The 17965-nt window shown below is 46.0% G+C and overlaps 1 protein-coding gene, 1 non-coding gene and 1 pseudogene across 4 annotated transcripts in view; 1 reads left to right on the forward strand and 2 right to left on the reverse strand.

The window, feature by feature from the left end:
- Positions 1-6249: 6249 nt before the first annotated feature.
- Positions 6250-17965, reverse strand: part of ABHD6 (abhydrolase domain containing 6, acylglycerol lipase) — a 45012-nt gene continuing 33296 nt past the window's right edge. For 2 of the 3 annotated variants that reach the window (XM_037137366.2, XM_037137365.2), the window contains exons 7-10: positions 16510-16667; positions 13512-13566; positions 13209-13309; positions 6250-7728 (exon numbers count right to left, since the gene is read on the reverse strand). In XM_037137366.2, coding sequence (XP_036993261.2) covers positions 7552-7728; positions 13209-13309; positions 13512-13566; positions 16510-16667 — 491 coding nt within the window. In that variant the 3' untranslated portion in view covers positions 6250-7551. Of the gene's footprint in view, positions 7729-9079; positions 9428-13208; positions 13310-13511; positions 13567-16509; positions 16668-17965 lie in introns of those variants that run through there. The other variant, XM_037137367.2, reaches the window with a different exon arrangement.
- LOC119043379 (60S ribosomal protein L6-like) lies at positions 9731-13198 on the reverse strand (annotated as a pseudogene).
- Positions 10918-11022, forward strand: LOC119043413 (U6 spliceosomal RNA). Its single transcript, XR_005081398.2, has one exon. It is a non-coding gene; the product is annotated as a U6 spliceosomal RNA (small nuclear RNA).

Raw genomic sequence — 17965 nt, forward strand, 5'->3', positions numbered from 1 at the left:
AATCCCTCAAAGCAAAAGGCTTATTATACCTGTGGATGTTAAAATCTGCATCCATCATTTTCTTTGTTTTTATTTTATATTTTTAAATATATTTTATTGATTATGGTATTACAGCTGTCTCAATTTCCCCCTCTTTGTCCCCCTCCACCTGGCACCCCTCATTTCTTCTGGCAATCCCCCCCCTTGGTTCATGTCCATGTGTCATGCATATAAGTTCTTTGGCTCCTCCATTTCCTTTACTGTTCTTAACATCCCCATCTATTCTGTACCTACCAATTTGTGCTTCTAAATCCCTGCACTTTCCCCGCCATTCTCCCTCTTCCCCCTCCCAACTGATAACCCTCCAAATGATCTCCATATCTATGATTCTGTTTCTGTTCTGTTTGTTTGCTTAGTTTGGTTTTTATTTTTTTAATTTTTTAAAAAGATATTATTATTATTTTTTTTTTAGAAAGGGGAAGGGAGGGGGAAAGAAGAGAGAAACATCAATGCATGGTTGCCTCTTATGCGCTCCCTACCTGCTCTGCAACCCAAGCATGTACCCTGACTGGGGATTGAACCAGCAACCCTTTGATTCCCAGGCTGGCACTCAACTACTGAGCCACACCAGCCAGGATGCCTAGTTTGTTTTTCAGATTCAGTTGTTGATAGTTGTGAATTTATTGCCATTTTGATTGATGTTCATAGTTTTGACCTCCTTTTTTTTTCTTAAATAAGTCCCTTTAACATTTTATATAATAATGGCTTAGTGATGATGAACTCCTTTAGTTTTACCTTGTCTGGAAAGCAGTTTATCTGCTTTTTAATTTTCAATGATAACTTTGCTGGATAGAGTAATTTTGGTTGTAGGTCCTTGCTTTTCATCACTTTAAATACTCCTTGCCAATCCCTCCAATCCTTCAAAAGAAACAAAGTTTCTTTTGAGAAATCAGCTGAGCATCTTATGGGAAATCTTTTGTAGGTAACTAAATGTTTTTCTCTTGCTGTTTTTAAGGTTCGCTCTTTACCTTTAACCTTTGACATTTTAATTATGATCTGTCTTGGTGGGGTCCTATTTGTGTCCATCTTGTTTGGGACTCTCCATGCTTTCTGGACTTGAATCTCTACTTCCCTCACCAGATTAAGGAAGTTTTCTTCCACTATTGTTTCAAATAAGTTTTCATTTTCTTGCTCTTTCTCTTCTCCTTCTGCCACCTGTATGATTTGGATGTTTGTACATGTGAAGTTGTCCCATAGGCTCCTTAGCCTAGCCTTGCTTTTTGGATTCTTTTTGTTCCTTGCTGTTCTGATTGAATGTTTTTTTCTTCCTTATGTTCTAAATCATTGATTTGATTCTTGGTTACACTTGGCTACTGTTGACTCCCTGTACATTTTTCTTTATTTCACTTAGTATAATCTTCATTTGTGCCTCAGTCCTTTTTATACTGTTGGAGTACCCAGTGAGTTCCTTGAACATCTTGATAACCAGTGTTTTGAATGCTACATCTGATAGATTGCTTACCTCCATTTTGTTGAGTTCTTTTTTCTTATTTTGGACTTCTGTTCTTTCATTTGGGCCATATTTCTTTGTTTCCTCATTTTGGCAGCCTCCCTATGTTTGTTTCTATGTACCAGGTAGAGCTGCTTTGACTCCCTGTCATAGTAGCATGACCTATTGAAGAAAAGCACATGGGTAACTTGGATGGGGGGAGCCTTCAGTAATCACCAGGGCAGGACAACCTGTGTGAACCAAGTTGATGCGAGTCTTCAATATGGTCACCACTCTGTGGCTCTGTATGGGGAGGGCTCAGAAAGGGGACAATGCCACTGCCTGGCCTCTGGAGTTTTGTCTGGGAGGAAGCCGAATCCCACAACTCACTCTGATGCCAGACCCTTTAGTTTCTCCCTGTATGCCACTGGTGCCCTTCTAGCTGCTGCCCTGGTGCTACAGCCCAGAGAAAGTGAATCTGTGTAAGTCTGTTGTGGGCCCCTTAAAAGGAGACTCCCGAGAATCCCATAGTTTCTTCTGCTGCCTCAACCCCAATTGGTCTTTATGGACAGAAGTTATGGGGACTTGTCTTCCTGGCACTGGAACCCTAGTCTGGGAGTTGTGATGTGGGGCTGGGATCCTTTGCTGCCAAGGCATCCCTCCTGCTTTTTATCCACCGCACATGGGTGTGGGACTGCCGGATCTGTGTCTCCATGTCTCTGCCCCTCCTACCCATCTAGATGAATGTTTCTTCTTTAATTCCTTAGTTGTCAGACTTCCATACAGCTTGATTTTCTGACAATTCTGGGTGACAGTTGTTTTGCAGTTTAGTTGTAATTTTTGCTGTGGTTGTGGGAGGAGGTGAGCCGTGTTTACCTGGGCCTCCATTTTGATGGAAGTGCACCCATCATTTTAGAATGATGTTAATTAATTAACCAACCTGTGATTGTCCTGAGATCAATACCCAGGAATTAGAAACTACCTAAGGGAGCCTACATTCAGCATTTATGTTTAATTAAAATCTGAAGATTGTCTGAAGGCAGTGGGAAAGCCCCTGGCTGGTAAGAAGTGCAGTGCCTTGACCTCCCCCTCAAAGGCACAGCTGCACTGATCCTAGGCATCTATGAGCAGGGCCACATCTCCTGACTGCTTTTCAATTCTGACCCCTGGGGCAACCAGAACTGCAGAAACTTCTCTCCAGAAAACCAAACACTGATGACCATTTCCAGAGAATGGGGGAAAGATGAGGGTACTGGCTGGTGAATGAGCCCTTCCAGGGAGGGCGTGACACCCATCCCGGTTGTTATAAAGGCTGGACTGAGGAGGGAAGGCTGTTCCTTGTAGGACCCTTAGAAGGATGATGCTGGAATCCAGCTGAGCTTGTTTTCTGCCAACAGGAGGCTGGGCAATGGGAAGGCCTTAGCTATTTGCTGAACGAACAACTGAGTCACCATCCTTAGCAAGGGCCTAAGGTGTGGCCTCAGTGACCTGTGGCTGAACCTGCCACAGACTAGCCTTGTCCAGATAAGCCAAAAGGGACCCAGACTGTTGTGGACCACTCTGCCTGGTTCCAGGAGTTGTAACTACCACCCATGGTTAATGATGAGCTAGCAACCTCTGGAATGAAAGCTGCAGGAGACAAGGCTTGTCATTGGTAGCAAATGCTGCCTCAGTTTCCTCCCTGCCCCCAAAGCATGGTCGGAAGTCCTTGATGGGTAAGGCCCCTCAGAGGAGGGGCAACCAAGGCCAGACACAATCACTTGGGAGGCCATCAAGGAAGGACTTTGGGGGGGGAGCTGCAACAAAGAGCAATGGACTCTCAACTCAGGCTTTGAGATAACCCAAGTCCCCATGTTCTCTGGGAGAAGCGCTTCCTGTCTCCAATCCACTTAAGCCTGATTACCTGATGGAGAAGGGTGCAGCTCCTCGCCTTGCTAGAGCATGTCCTGGGGGAAAATCTGGCATCACAAAGACTTCCTGATAAACCTGTGAAATCTGCTCTGCTAAGAGTGCTTTCATTCCTATATTAGGGGTTCGAGCAGGAAACTCTAAAACTCTGTTCCTGACAGTGACTCAGACTAAGCCCTCAGATTTCTTTCAAATGTTATCTACTGTTTGATCCTTGCCACCCTGTATTCCTGTGTATTACAACCCAATAAAAGCCCCTGGAGGAAGGGGCTCGAGGCCTTTTTCCTCTGAAAAACTGGCCATCTTCAGGCCTTTTTCCTCGGAGAAACTGGCCACTTCTCCTCCCCAAACAGATTGTGTCTTGGTAGTGTGTTGCGGACCGCTTTGCCTGGTTTTAGGAATCATAACTCTACCCCCCATGGCTGAGGATGAGCTAGTGACCTCTGGAATGCCAGCCACAGGAGACAAAGCTTGTCTCTGGTAGCAAATGCTGCCTCAGTTTCCTCCCTGCCCCCAAGGCTTGGTCGGAAGTCCTTGACAGGTAAGACCCCTCAGAGGAGGGGCAACCTAGGCCAGACTCCATCACTTGGGAGGCCATCATGGAAGGACTCGGGGGCTGTGACAAAGAGGAAGTGATGGACTCTTGCCCCCCCCCCCCCCCCGGCTTTGACAAAGCCCGAGTCCCCACGTCCTCTGGGAGAAGCACTTCCTGTCTCTAATCCCCTGAAGCCTGAACACCCCCTGTCTCTAATTCCTTTAAGCCTGATGAGGAGGGGTGCAGCTCCTTGCCTTGCTAGAGCATGTCCTGAGGGAAAATCTGGCATCACAAAGACTTCCTGATAAACCTGTGAAATCTGCTCTGCTAAGTGTGCTTTCATTCATATGATAAGGGTTCAAGCAGGAAATGAGTATGTCTCCCAAAGTTTCTGCAAAACCCCCTTTCCTGACAGACACTGACTCAGACTAAGCCCTCAGACTTCTTTGAAATGTTATCTACTGTTTGATCCTTGCTGCCCTGTATTCCTGTGTATTACAACCCAATAAAAGCCTCTGGGGGAAAAAGCTCAACCCCTTTTTCCCCTTGAGAAACTGGCCACTGCTCAAGGCCTTTTTCCTCTGGGAAACTGGCCACCTTTCCTCCCCAAGCAGATCATATCATGTCTCAGTCATGTTTACTTTCATCCGTGGCACACGGGGGGACTTTCTAGGAAAGTCACCCCCACACCAGATCCCACTGGGAATTGGGGCAGAGAGCTCTCATGTGAACCAGTGAAAGCACTGTTTTTGCAAGTCACCTTCAATCCTAAACCAAGAGTCTTCACTCTACTTGTTACCTGTGTGACCTTGGGCAAGACGCTTTACCTTGGGGAGGAGAGGTCTAAGCCTCAGTTTCCTTGGCACAGGTCATATGAACCTCTCAGGTCTGTGTGAGAGTTTGATAAGGTGCTACAAGGAAAACGCTTAGACTAGTGTCTCCAAGCCTGGCCTGACGTACATTACAATCTCCCAGTACTTTCTGGAAGTCTCCTTTGGACAAATCAAAAAGGTTCCCTGGGCTGAATAGCAAGCAGCTCAGGATCACCAGCAAATGAGCCACGGGGAGGGACAAGAAAGGATGGGGTCTGCAACAGGACACAGCCCCCGCCTCTTCTTCCACCACCAGAAAGCATTGTTTGGAAGTCTGAGGAGACCATGTAAGAGTCATTTGTGACAAACCCATGAAGCAGGTTTACAAAGTTCTCTCTTGGCCCTTGCAATTCTGGCCCCACTGTTCTAGGAAGAACCCAAAGCAGAAAAGCATGGCTCCCCCATGTGCCCCACTCTCCCCTTTTGTGATTGTGAAGGGCCTGCTGGTATAGCCAGCTGGTTGCCTGCACGCCACACCATGCTGGGCCCTGTGGTGTGTGCCTTTCATGACAGTCTCAGAAAGGAGAGAGGGATTGTTCATCACCAGAAACTTCTGAAATAACAGTGGAAAGCCCCAGGAATCAATCGCAAGCGGGCTCCTAGCCCGACTGACTGGAGTCTGCCTATGGGTGTGAAGGATGGATCCTCTGGGCAGGTGTTGAAGAGACAGGGGGGCAGGCAGTGGTTGGGACTCAATTTGCCATTAGTCCAGGCTTCTTGTCCAGGGCAGAGTTAACACCAGGCATGACTGATGCAGGAGACACAGCAGTCTGACGGGGCTGCCCTTGTGTGTAAGTTTGTCTTCTATTTGAGCCCTTGACTATTTCCACCTTGCAGGGCTTCTGATCTGAGGTTCTGATCCAGGTCTGGGCCTCTTCGATGACCCTGAGGAAACCATCTCTTACCACCTAGACCCATCAAGACCAACCCCCTCTCCCGGAACCTTCCTCTGCTCAGAACTTTTGGTGAAGATGGGAGATTGGAACAAGTAGCATGCCTATCTACTTGCTTTTCTAGTTCACTGATTTTCTCTCTCATCGGTACTATTTCCTATTTCTTTTTTTTTAGGTTTTGATTTACTATTTCTTTTCTAACTTCTTAAAATGGAAGCTTGAATTACTGATTTTTCAGCCTTTCTTCTTATAGAGGCCTGTGAAACTCCCTCTGCGCACTGCATTAGCTGCGTCCCACAAGTCTGATACATCATATTTTCATATCTTGTTTGTAATATATTTCACTTAAAAATATTTTTAGAGAGAGGAAGCGGGTAGAGAGAGGGGGGCAACATAGATTTGTTGGTTCGCTTATTTGTACATTCACTGGGTGATTCTTGTGTAAATATGTGCTCTGACGGGGAGCTGAACCCACAACCCTGACGTATCAGGATAACACTCTAACCCATTAAGCTACCCAGCCAGGACCTCACTCTTTTCTGATAAATTAAAATATTCGGACCAAGTCCTGAATTCCAATTTAAACTTAAGTTCATCTTGCTTTATTTCCAGAATTACTTGGCTGGAGAGATTATCTGTAAAATGACTTGGAAGAGTCAACCTCCTGGGATTTTTGGATTCCTAAATGCAACAGAAGAGGGTCAAAAGGAAAATTTTGATGACTCTTGCCTCTGTTTTTGATATACTCTTTCAATTACATAAAAAAATTTAAAAATGGTTTCTTAAAATGAACCTAGTAAATCATTCAAGGAATTATCCAGTGCCTGTAGAGTAAGCCTTACTTTAAAACACACTTAACGCAAATTCACAGAAAATCCACCCATGTTGCACAAAATGAAGAGCTTAGAAATAGCAACTCTCTGCATGTTGTTGATCTAGGCTTAGGACACTTATTTCATGTCACTGTGGTCATTTACAGTTGTTTAGACTTCTTTTCAATCACATTACTGTCCACATAATTCACAGAATTCATTAACCAAACAGTATGCTACACCCCAGGGTTTTCAGAAACACAGCAACTTGGAAAAGAGTTGTGCTTGTGTGTCTGATTACTTAGAACTCAAGTGCTTGAGTTCTAAGTCTGATTACTTAGAACTCACATCTGATTACTTACTTAGAACATTACTGCTTCATTAGTCCTATTTATAAAATCACACTGTTCCCAGGAAACCCACCCTGCCAGGTGTTCTTCACTGAGTTCCCTCATGGTACACCTGACATGTGGGTGCTGACTAAAGCCCCCATGTGTCAGTATGTTCTCTGCTGCTCCCAGGGCTGGCCAAGGTGGAGCAATATATACGTGTGTAAGTATTTTCTGCAGCTTGCCATTTTCCAACCTGGTCTTGCAGTGAATGGACTGCGTCTCTATGTAAAACTTAAGATATAAACGAGAGGCTCAGGGAATAGGGACTAATGTCCCTACAACAGCCACTGACCATGCAGGAAAGAACATCTGAAGTAACAGAAATACCTCATGTTTCAGGGTGTAAGAAATGTTTTAAAGAAAATGATGTCCTGGGTGATTATGGTTTAAGGTGGCAGCTTTGTGACATGAATTTGAAGACTTCTTGGTAGATCTGAAGGCTAGCTTTTCTTATTTTGTCTCACATGAGTTCCTTTTTTGTGAAAAACACCTTGGAGATTTTTTGTGGCCCCCAAAGCTCTGTGGATCTGACTGGAGACAGGGGACCCGCTTCCTTGGGATGCCGGTGCTCTGAACCCCCCTGGGGCAGAATCCCTGAGAAGTGGTGGCTGCATCAGATTTGGGAGGTGGGAGCAGATGTGGTGTGCGGATTGCAGGCTGCAGTCCAGGCCTCAGTCTAGCTTCTTGTTGTTTTCTAGATTGTGCACAGAAGTTAAAAAGTCGACGATGAGCTTGGCTGTCTTCCTGGGTTTCTCCACCACAACTGAGTGCCCACAGTTTTCCAGAAGTTCTACCTGGCAGTTGGCGATCGACTTGGCCAACGTGTCTGCCCCAGACACATTGACCACCTGTAAGACAAGAAAGGAAACCATGGAAAAGATTCAGATACCTGGGCGCACTCAGTGGACAGAATTCCTACTGAGACCTGGTTTTTAGGATCAAGTCACTTAAGTGTTAGGGCTCTGGCTCTCTGAGAGAAGTGATGGCATGTCTCGTGGGTTTTTTTTTATAATTAAGATTTTATTTATTTATTTGTTTTTAGAGAGAGGGGAAGGGAGGGAAAAAGAGAGAGAGAAACATCAATGTGTGGTTGCCTCTCACGTGGTCCCCACTGGGGACCTGGCCTGCAACTCAGGCATGTGCCCTAACCAGGAATCGAACCGGCAACCCTTTGGTTCACAGCCCGTGCTCAGTCCACTGAGCTACACTAGCCAGGCATGTCTCATGTTTTATATTGCAACTGAATGGCAGCAGTTGGGATGCTACCAGCATTACTGAAGTAGAAAAGTACAGGCCCTGCCTGTGAGGAGGTTCTGGCCTGGTAGGGAAGACAGAGAGGTCATCAGACAAAACAGTGTGATGTCACAAGGGTTCTGATGGGGAAGGGTCCGGAAAGCTGAGGGAGCAGAGAGGAGTAGAATTCATGGAAGAGGGTGGGAGATCCGTGAATGGGTTATAGTGGCAGGTGCACTATAAGATGCTGGAGGCAGATCCTGCCTGTCCTGGTCCCTACTGCATCCCCAGGGTCTAATACAGTGTCAGGCACATACTAGGTGCTCAGTAAATATCTGTTAGTTGACTTAAATGTATAGGCAGTCAGCTGGCGGGTTCGTCTTACCCACTCATTCTCTGTGCACTCTGGGTATCTTGTAGCAGGCACTGTGCTGGCAGGGAGAAGGGACATAAAGAGAAATACTTTGTTTATCTCCCCCAGGTTATCCCCCTCTGGTGGACTGAATATAGATTTCCACACGCGTGTGCAGAAATCCTCTCAGGAAGGTCTGCCAGGTTCAGTTGTGTGCCAGTGGACCGCCGAAGCCAGGGGGCGTCCTTCACAAAGACGACAGTGCACACAGCTCCCCTGCGGGTGTGCAGTACCGCGGCCGGCCTACAGGGGTCCAAAGAAGAGGGAGCCTGAACTCCGCCTGGCTGGAGGTGAGCCTGTGACACCAAATGTTGATGACAGAGTAGGAAAAAGCCAGCTTGGGTAGCAAAAGGCCATGAAATAAAGGACCCTGAAGCCTCCGCCCTCAGGATGGTCCAGAGAACACATAAGGATCTGATTATATTTACAGCAAGCCCATGGAATGTTAGGCTCTTTTCCCAGAGTCCCAGAGGCAATTCTGGACCTTGGACAGAAACCAGCTATCAGAGGCAAAGGCTGTGAATAATAAGTAACTCCTTTTATTTCTGATAACTGGAGAAAGATCACCTGCATGTATGAGATAAGGCGAAACTAGGTTTATAGTTGTGAATACATGAAAGTTTATTCTTGCATTTTTATTACTGTATTATTTTCCATATGAACAACTGTAAACCTACTTTTGCCCCACCCTATATGTTGTCTGACTTCAGCCTCACAATCACCCCAGTAGTAGAAGAGAAACCTATGATTTAGAGCAGCCAAGTGACTTGCTCAAGGTCACAGGCTAATAGAGGGCAAAGGCAGGGCTGCACTCCAGACTTCGAGACTCCAAAGCCAGTGATCTAGTTTCTGCAGTGTCTCTGCAGGGTGCTGGGTTCTCAGCTCTCTCTCCTTGTTGGTGCCTGAGAAACAAAAATTATCTTGGGGATTTTTACAATGAAGAAAGGCCTTCATTGTTCTGCCTCTGATTTCTGATTGAATGACTCCCACTGGCCCAGCCTGAGTCCTACTTCTCAGGGGCATACAAAGCTTCTTTGAGCATCTTGGCTGCTGCATCCAGGAGCACGTGAGCACCCCTCCTCTCCCCACACCCTCACTCTGCACTGTGCAGCCGGGCCACACCTGGCTGGTTTGGGGCAGCTGCAGTCTGGATGCCGTCACTGCTCCCTCTCCCGCACCCGCACCCGCACCCGCACCCGCACCCGCGGCGGGCGGCAGGCTAGGGCCTGGCTTCTCCTCCAGGCCTCCTCTCCACTCCCCCACAGTCACAAGCCTTGGTGGCTACAGCCTGACATCCTGCCTGTGCTTTCACCAGCAGACACAGTTGGTATGTGCCACCACCCCGGCAGGGCTCACAATGGTGGCTTTCACGTGGGGACCTTAGAGAAACTGTCTCAATGGGGACAGCTTTTCTATAATATCCTTCCCTCATAATATTCAACGGCAAAGACTCCAGGATATTCTCTAACATCCACTGTAATTCTGTCTGCCTGTGGGCCTTTTCTCACTGCCTCGTCTTGCATTAAACTTGAGAATAACTTTATAAACAAGCCAAAAAAGGAGCTTCTGGCCCTGGCTGGGTGGCTCATTTGGTTTGAGCATCAGCCTGATACAAAGGCTGCAGGTTCAGTCCCTGGTTAGGGCACGTACAAGAAACAACCAATAAATACGTAAGTAAATGGAACAAGAAATCGATGTTTCCCTCTCTCTAAAATCAATCAATAAAATTTTTTAAAAGAAGGAGAAAAGGAGCTTTTGGATATAAATGTGTATTTCTTTGGAGGGTTTATTATAGATTGACTGTGTCTTCCCCAAATTCATATGTTACAGTTCTAACTACTGGTACTTCAAAATGTGACTTTGTGTGGAAGCAGGATCACTGAAGATGTGATTAGTTAAGATGAGGTCATACTGTAACAGAGTGGGTCTCTAACCAGTAAAACTGGCCTCCTCACAAAAAGGGGGCATTTAAACACAGAGACACAGAGGAGCAGGGGGATGCCATTTGAAGATGAAGGCATGGCACCCAGGGTGAGGCACCTGTTAGCCAAGGGACAACAAAGATTGCCAGCAAACCATCATGCACTAGGGGCGAGACATGGAACATACTCCCCTTCCCAGCTCCCAGAAGGACCAACCTGCTGACCGACACCTTCATTTCAGACTTCTAGCCCCAGGACTAAGAGACAATCAATTTCTGTTGTTCAAGCCACCCAGTGTGTGTGGTACTTTGTTACGCAGCCCTTGCAAAGGAACATAAAGCCATCTGACAAAACATGCTCTTTGACCCAGTGATTCTACGTCTAGAGATTTGCCCTTCAGGTATGTTTTCACGTTCCACAAACACACGCATGATGGTGCTCAACGAGCTACTGTTTAATAGCAAAAAGCTGTGCTCGCTTCGGCAGCACATATACTAAAAACTGGAATGATACAGAGATGAGCATGGTCCCTGCACAAGGATGACATGCAAATTCATGAAGCATTCCATATTTTTTAAAAAATAGCAAAAAGTTGGAAATGACCTGATTGTCAGAAGGGCACTAATTAAAAACATGATGGCAGAACCACACGACGGAATACTATACAGATCTTAAAAAGAAGAAGGATGTAAAACATTGTTTTGGGCAAGAATCACTCATGGGTGGTAAATCTAGAGGGAATGTTTGAGGAGGAGCAGTCTCTCTATCTGCACGGTCTCAGAGTGTCGTCCCGCAGCCTGCTGATTGGGTGCAAGGGGAGAAACAGTAACCCTACAATGAAGAAACCAGGCAACACCCTGCTGTGTGTCTGAGGATCTAACCTTTGTGACTCTCATATTTTAGCCTCGGAATATAATATAACCTGACGTTAATCATGCGGTAGGAGCAAACAAACTTAAATTGAGGAACATTTCATAAAATAACGGGCCTTTAATTTTAAATACCTCAGCATCATGAATGCTGTTTTTAACAGATCAGTTTTGTAATTAGGGTTTTCCAAAGAAATTTAGGCCCTGGCTGGTGTAGCTCAGTGGATTGAGCATGGGCTGTGAACCAAAGGGTCGCCAGTTTGATTCCCAGTCGGGGCACATGCCTGGGTTGCAGGCCAGTTCCCAGCAGGGGACACACGAGGGGAAACCATACATTGACATTTCTCTCCCTCTCTCCTTCCCTTTCCCTTTCTCTAAAAATAAATAAATAAATAAAATCTTTTTAAAGAAATTTAGAACTTCATTTTGTGAGAATAAAGCCCATTTGTGAGATCAAACACAGAGCAGAGGTAGCCTTAGAGCTGGGGAACAGCTTTGATTTTTGGCAGAATTTGTGAGTCCATGGCTTTCTGATCAACCTTGCGTTGCTCTGTAATCTTGTATTTCTCTTTCTCGGTGTTGAAGATTTCCCCATCCTGGTATCTCAGTTTGTGCAGCTGCTTCTTCTTGAAGTAAACATCAGTGAGATTCTTGGGGATTTTCACACCACTGATACCAATTTTGGTGGGGGTGGTGATGACAAATTTCTGGCGTATTCTACGCCAAGGAACTCAATGAAGGGTCAGAGGTCCAATCGCAAGTAGCAGGCCACTGCTCAGCTGCTTCAGGAAAGCCACCCCCTTGCCTGTGTGGCCCCAGTGCGAGTGATCAGAATGGTCCCGGGAGTGACTCGGGCCCACAGTTTTCTCACATGCTGGCCGAGGGGTTTCTTGCCATGGCTTAACAGCTCTTGAGGTACATCTTCAGTAGGGTAGCATTTAGACATTTTGCGAAGTTTAACCACTCGGGTACCACCATTCTTGTCACTACAAATTGGTTCAGTGATAGCAGCCATAACTTTCTCCTTCTTCTTCCTTTCAATCCTGGATTTAGCTGTGGAATACTTCCTCTTGCACAAGGCCTTTCAGGAATACATTGCTGACCAGGAATACCTGCCGCATCTTCTGACTAGGACAGGGTTTGGGCTGCAGTGGGGCTTCCCCTTCTTAGGTATCTTGGCTTTCAGGTTCCCCTTCTTAGCCTTGCCACCCACACCAGCCTTCTTGGCTTTAGATTTCTTCTCCTTAGTATCTGGCTTCTCAGTTTTTGCACCAGCCATATTGCAAAGTGGGAAAAAGAACTGAAGTGCTGGCTTCCGGTCTATAAACAAACATGGAGAGCTGCAGGTTTTGTTAAAAAGAAAAAGTTCACTGGACTCCGCCATGCCATTGGTTTGCATGTGGTCTATGGATGTGCTGGCACCACTATAGCAGAGTTGGGTAGTTGTGACGGACCATATGCCTGCACAGTCAAAGATTCTACTGTCTGGCCCTTCACAGAAAATGTTTGCCAACCCCTACCTTAGAAAACTTAAAAAGCTCATATACACAGGACAGTAAGTGTTGCCTCAAGGAAATGAAAATAGGGATGTGGGATTTTCATTTTAAACCTTTTTGTAGTCTCTAAAGTTCTCTATACCATGTGACTGTATGGTTTTGATAAAAATAATTTATAAAAACGATTTACAATTGCCTTTCATTCTAAAAGACCAATGTCGTTGCTCTCGACTCACTGAACGATGCTGCCATATTACACTGGCACCTGACCGGGGTGTATCCCACCTCTTCCCGGTATTGGAAACCAGCCAGCCAGGCTGACCGGCCACACAGCCACCTGCTTGTCCTCAGATGCTGGAATAACTGGCACAGGGGCCCCAGGGACACACTACATACCTGGTCTTGCTTCCCCCAGATGACCTGCATTGGGACCTTGATCTTGTCCATGTTCTCATGGAGGGAGTATCTCGACTTCTCACTGATGAGTTCCAAAAACACTTTTTAGAAAAAGAAAACAAAGTAAGCAAATGCCAGGCTGTGTCTGTGGGCACCCCTGTACAGCACAGGGCAGTCATCGAGTTTCAGCCTCCACTTCTCTTCAGGGGATCGAGAAAGCAGACTCAGAACATTAGAAATAAAAGCCAGCCACCCACAAAGCCTCACTTGTCACAGCTCAAAGCTTAAGGCAGGGCTACTCACGCTTTCGATAGAAGCTGTTATGAGGGATGCGGACATCAACAAGGCCTTGCAGAATCTAAGGAGAAATAATCCAAAGTTAGAAGGCAAGAGAAGATTCATTTCTTCAGGCTTCTCACGGCTCTGGGGCAATGAAGAAAATAAAAGTCTAGATATTCATGGTATTGCCAACATTTTCAAGGCCTTGTTCTCCGAATTCCCATGATATAGTATAATATTAACTAACTGCTCAATAATATCGAAATGTGGAATAAGGTCTATTAAAAATTAAACTGTTGGGGATAATGAGCCTCTTAAACAAAAAAGAAATAAACTATTCGGAATGTGGGAAGGATTCCAACGTCCCTTGCTTATTTTTTGACACTGTCTTTTCCATCCCTGCTGAGGTCTATGAAAGCTACAGCAATGGACAGGCCAGATCTCTTGAACCCAGATCCTGACCCACAGCAGGCTATGGCAGAAAGAACACAGCCCTCCTCTTCCTCCTGCTTCAGGGCTCTTGAGGTAGGGTCCAGGGTTCACATTATCAGCCAGCACTGTTCCCATTTCCCTGGGAATGGTTGGAACCTCTTAAAGGCACTCAGAAGTCCAGTGCATGGATTAAAGTGGGGAAAATCAGCCATAACTGATTTGGACCAAACCAACCCTCTGGAGCAGGACTAGAATCTAACCAGTATTAGAACTGGAAGTCCAGAGGTGAGACCAATGGCAAGCTGCCCAACACACTGTGCTCAGCATCAGACATTTTCTTTGTTTTATCTATTCTGTACCCATGCATCATATCCATCTTGCATCCATCCATCCTTTCCTCACCTCTGCTCCACCCACCTATCCATCCATCCTTCCCACATCTCTGAATCATATATGCATACGTTTACCCATGTATCCATCTACCTGCATCTACCAATCCACCTAATCTCCATCCCTGCATCCTCCAGGCATCCTCCTATCCAGCCACCAAGCATTCAGCCCATCATCTATCATGCATCCTAAATCACCTATGCATGAAAATACATCAATTCATGCATCCGCCTATCCTGCATGTACCCACACATCTATTCCCCATTCCTGCATTATCCAGGCATCCTTGAAGCCATTGATCCATCCAATCCATACCTAACACCTACTGCATGCAAGTACTATGCCAAAGGCTGGGGATGAACAGGCAGTTAAGACAAAGTCCCTGATCTTACAGAGCTCAGAGTAGAAGATATAAACAGACAGACAGACAATCATAACACAACGTGACACAGTGGGCTGGGTGCTTGGGTGCGCCTTTTCTTCTAAAAGGGAAAGACTTTGGAGCTGCCATTTCTTTTCTCCTGGTATTTTCATATCCCTGACAACTCAAAACTTGGAATTTTTTAAACACCCAAATCCCCCCCCCCCTTCCCCTCTAATATAAATAATAATATAAAAAAAAAAAAACACTGTTTGTCCACTCTATTCTGGGAAGAGATAGGTGCTGGGAGGAAATCAGCGCAGCTTCACAACTAAAAAGGATGTCAAGGATAAAACATACCACAGAATCAGGTCCTCGGAGCTTCTCAGAGACAGGATACACCTGTTAACTGAGCTATGTTCACAACCTCTGAATAGAGCCCATTCTTTCGCCTCCTAGCAGGACTTACCGCACCCTGAGGCAGGGTCCAGCTCCCACAACAGAGATGATTTGCTGTTAAGAAGCCTCGGCCATGGATTATCCTCTCTTGGTTTTCTACTCTTTCCCAAGATGACCTCATGCAGACCCAGGTCCTTTAATATAATCATTGGCTGGTGGCTCAAAATGTCTAGCTCTGGACCAGACTTCCCTCGGCAATACTTGTATATCCAACTGCCTGCTTGACACCAGCACTTGGAGGCCTCACAGGCAACTCGACCTTAACACACCCCGAATGAAGCCTTTAGCTTGTCCCCCAAACTCACACTCCCTCTCCTCTTCCTATTCAGAAAATGCTGTGTTTATCCAACCCAAGCACCAGAAGTACCTGTGACTCCTCACCTTCCCTCATCCTCCACCTCCAGTTTGCCACTAAGTCCTCTCTGTTCTTCCTCCCGAAGCATTTCAGATCTCCTGGCTCCACTTTACCACCATCATCTTTGCATGCAGCCATTGTCTTTAAGCCACAAGGACACCCTACTGGGTTTCCCTGCTTCTGTCTGTACTCCCCCACAGTCCTTCAGGGGTTCTCCTACTGTACTTAGAAAACCCCGACTCCTCCCCATAACCCATAAGGCCCTCCATGATCTAGCCCAGTGGCTCTCAAAGTGGATCTTGGGAAGCTGTGAGGTCAAACTATTTTCATAATACTAAATGTTACTTGCCTTTTTCGCTTTCATTCACTCAAAAGCATATTGTTTTTCAGAGCCTACATAACAAGGGGTAATGTGACTCTGTTTTAAGTTTTTCTGAGTTTTAATTTCTAATATGATAAATGGATCCATAGTTATAATTGTCACAAACAAAAGCTCTTTGGGGTTTTCAATAATTTTTGAGAGTATAAAGTAGTTCTGAGATTAAAATAAATCGAGACCCTTTGATTTAGTCCATACCTCCCTTCCAAAGTCATCCATCCCATTCTCTCCCTTGTACTCTAGGCTCCAACTGACCTGGGATCCTTCTAGTGTCTGACCTTGCCTACGTTTTTTTCACTTCTGAACATGCTGTTCCCTCAATGAGGATTCTTAAATCTTCCTCTGACTCCCTGTTTTTATCCACTGCACCAGCTTCATTTCCCCTAGAGAATGTATTATAACTTGTAATAATTTGTTTACTTTTTAATTATTTGCCTCCCACTAGCCTGTGTCCACCCAGGGACACTTCTGTGTTATTTATTTACCGCTGCGGCCAGCACGGTGCCCAATGTGTCGCAGACACCGCACAGACACAGGAGGATGGATAAAGAGATAAGCACAAGGGAAGGGGTGCGTGAAGGAAGCTGGTGCTGGCCCCCTCAGCCTCTGGCAGAAAGCAGGCATTTTGCTGCTCAGATCACAGTACCTGCTTGGGCACCTTGAAGCGGACGTAGGAGCAGAGCTGGAGCAATTCACTCATCTCTTCTGGGGTGGTTGGGATCAGAGGAATCTTCTCTGCAGAGGCCAAGTCCTGCATTTCTTTGAGCCCTTGTATGAACTGATTATCACTTGAGTACTTCAGGCCTGTGGGGTTCAAACATACACTGCTTGGCAATCCATCCACCCTCTTAACAACCCCCATTTTGTCGAGGGAAATTCTAGTATCAGCCAAGAGCCAATATATTTCAGGTGTCTGGGGTTTTTTTTATACCAGATTCCCTTTTGTTTATTTTATTTTTAGATTTTATTTATTTATTTATTTCTCTTTAGAGGGGAAGGAGAGAGGGAGAGAAACATCAATGTGTGGTTGCCTTTCATGCATCCCCTGCTGGGAACTGGCCTGCAGGGAACCTGCCTGCAACCTGGACATGTGCCCTGACTGGGAATCAAACCATGATCCTCTGGTTCGCAGGCCTGTGCTCAATCCACTGAGCTAAACCAGCCAGGGCTCCAGATTCCCTTTTAAATGGTAATGCCGTCCTTGCTCAAAGTTCAAAACCACACTCTGAGGTGAAACACAGAAAAATCCTTCAAGATATTTTAGGGACTGGTGCCTCAAGCTGTGGTCCAAGGACCCGCAGCACTGGGAGCAGATAGGAAACACAGACTCTCGCCCACCCCAAGCTCCCGACTCAGACTCTGCACTCTAAGAGCTGTCAGGAGACTTAACTGTATGATAGTTTAAGAAGCATCAGTCTGGGAGATGACGTGCCTGAGCCCCTTTCACAGCTGTGTCACTGAGGGCAGGTCTCACAAAATGCATGATGGTAGAAAACAGAATTTAAGGGACCGACTACTCCCCTTGGCCAGGACTCACTTAGTAATCTCTCTCTCTCTCTTTTTAAACCTTTATTTAGAAAGAGCGGGAGAGAGGAAGAAAGAGAGGGAGAGAAACATCAGTGTGAGAAACATTGATCTCTGACTGGGGCCCAAACCTGCAAACCAGTTATGTGCCTTGACCAGGAATCGAACTGGCGACCCTTCGTTTCAGAGAATGAAGCCCAACCAACTGAGGCATACTAATCAGGGCAGTAATCTCTCATTTGAGATTAATATACAAAACATGGTGAGAGCAAGTCTGATTCTGAGCCACCCCCTGCAGTGGCTGCCCTCCACACAGTCTCCCTCCAGGACAGCGTCAGGCAATGGCTGACACCGAAAAGCTCTGAGAGATGGACCGTTGTTTCCTGCACCCTGGAGCGTGACGCGCCACAGTTCACACAAGCTGGTGCATACACAGGAGGGCAAAACCGATTTCACTTCCAACAGTGAGCAGATTTCCAGGTGTATAACTTAGCTGAAGAACTAGATTTTAGAAAGGCAATGGTCTCAATTCTAGGCTACAGAAATCCACACATTATACATCTCCTGTCTTCAGTAAC

The sequence above is a fragment of the Artibeus jamaicensis genome, unplaced genomic scaffold, assembly GCF_021234435.1.
Source record: "Artibeus jamaicensis isolate MK-2021 breed Jamaican fruit bat unplaced genomic scaffold, CSHL_Jam_final contig_519, whole genome shotgun sequence".
NCBI classification, from domain to species: Eukaryota; Metazoa; Chordata; class Mammalia; order Chiroptera; family Phyllostomidae; genus Artibeus; species Artibeus jamaicensis.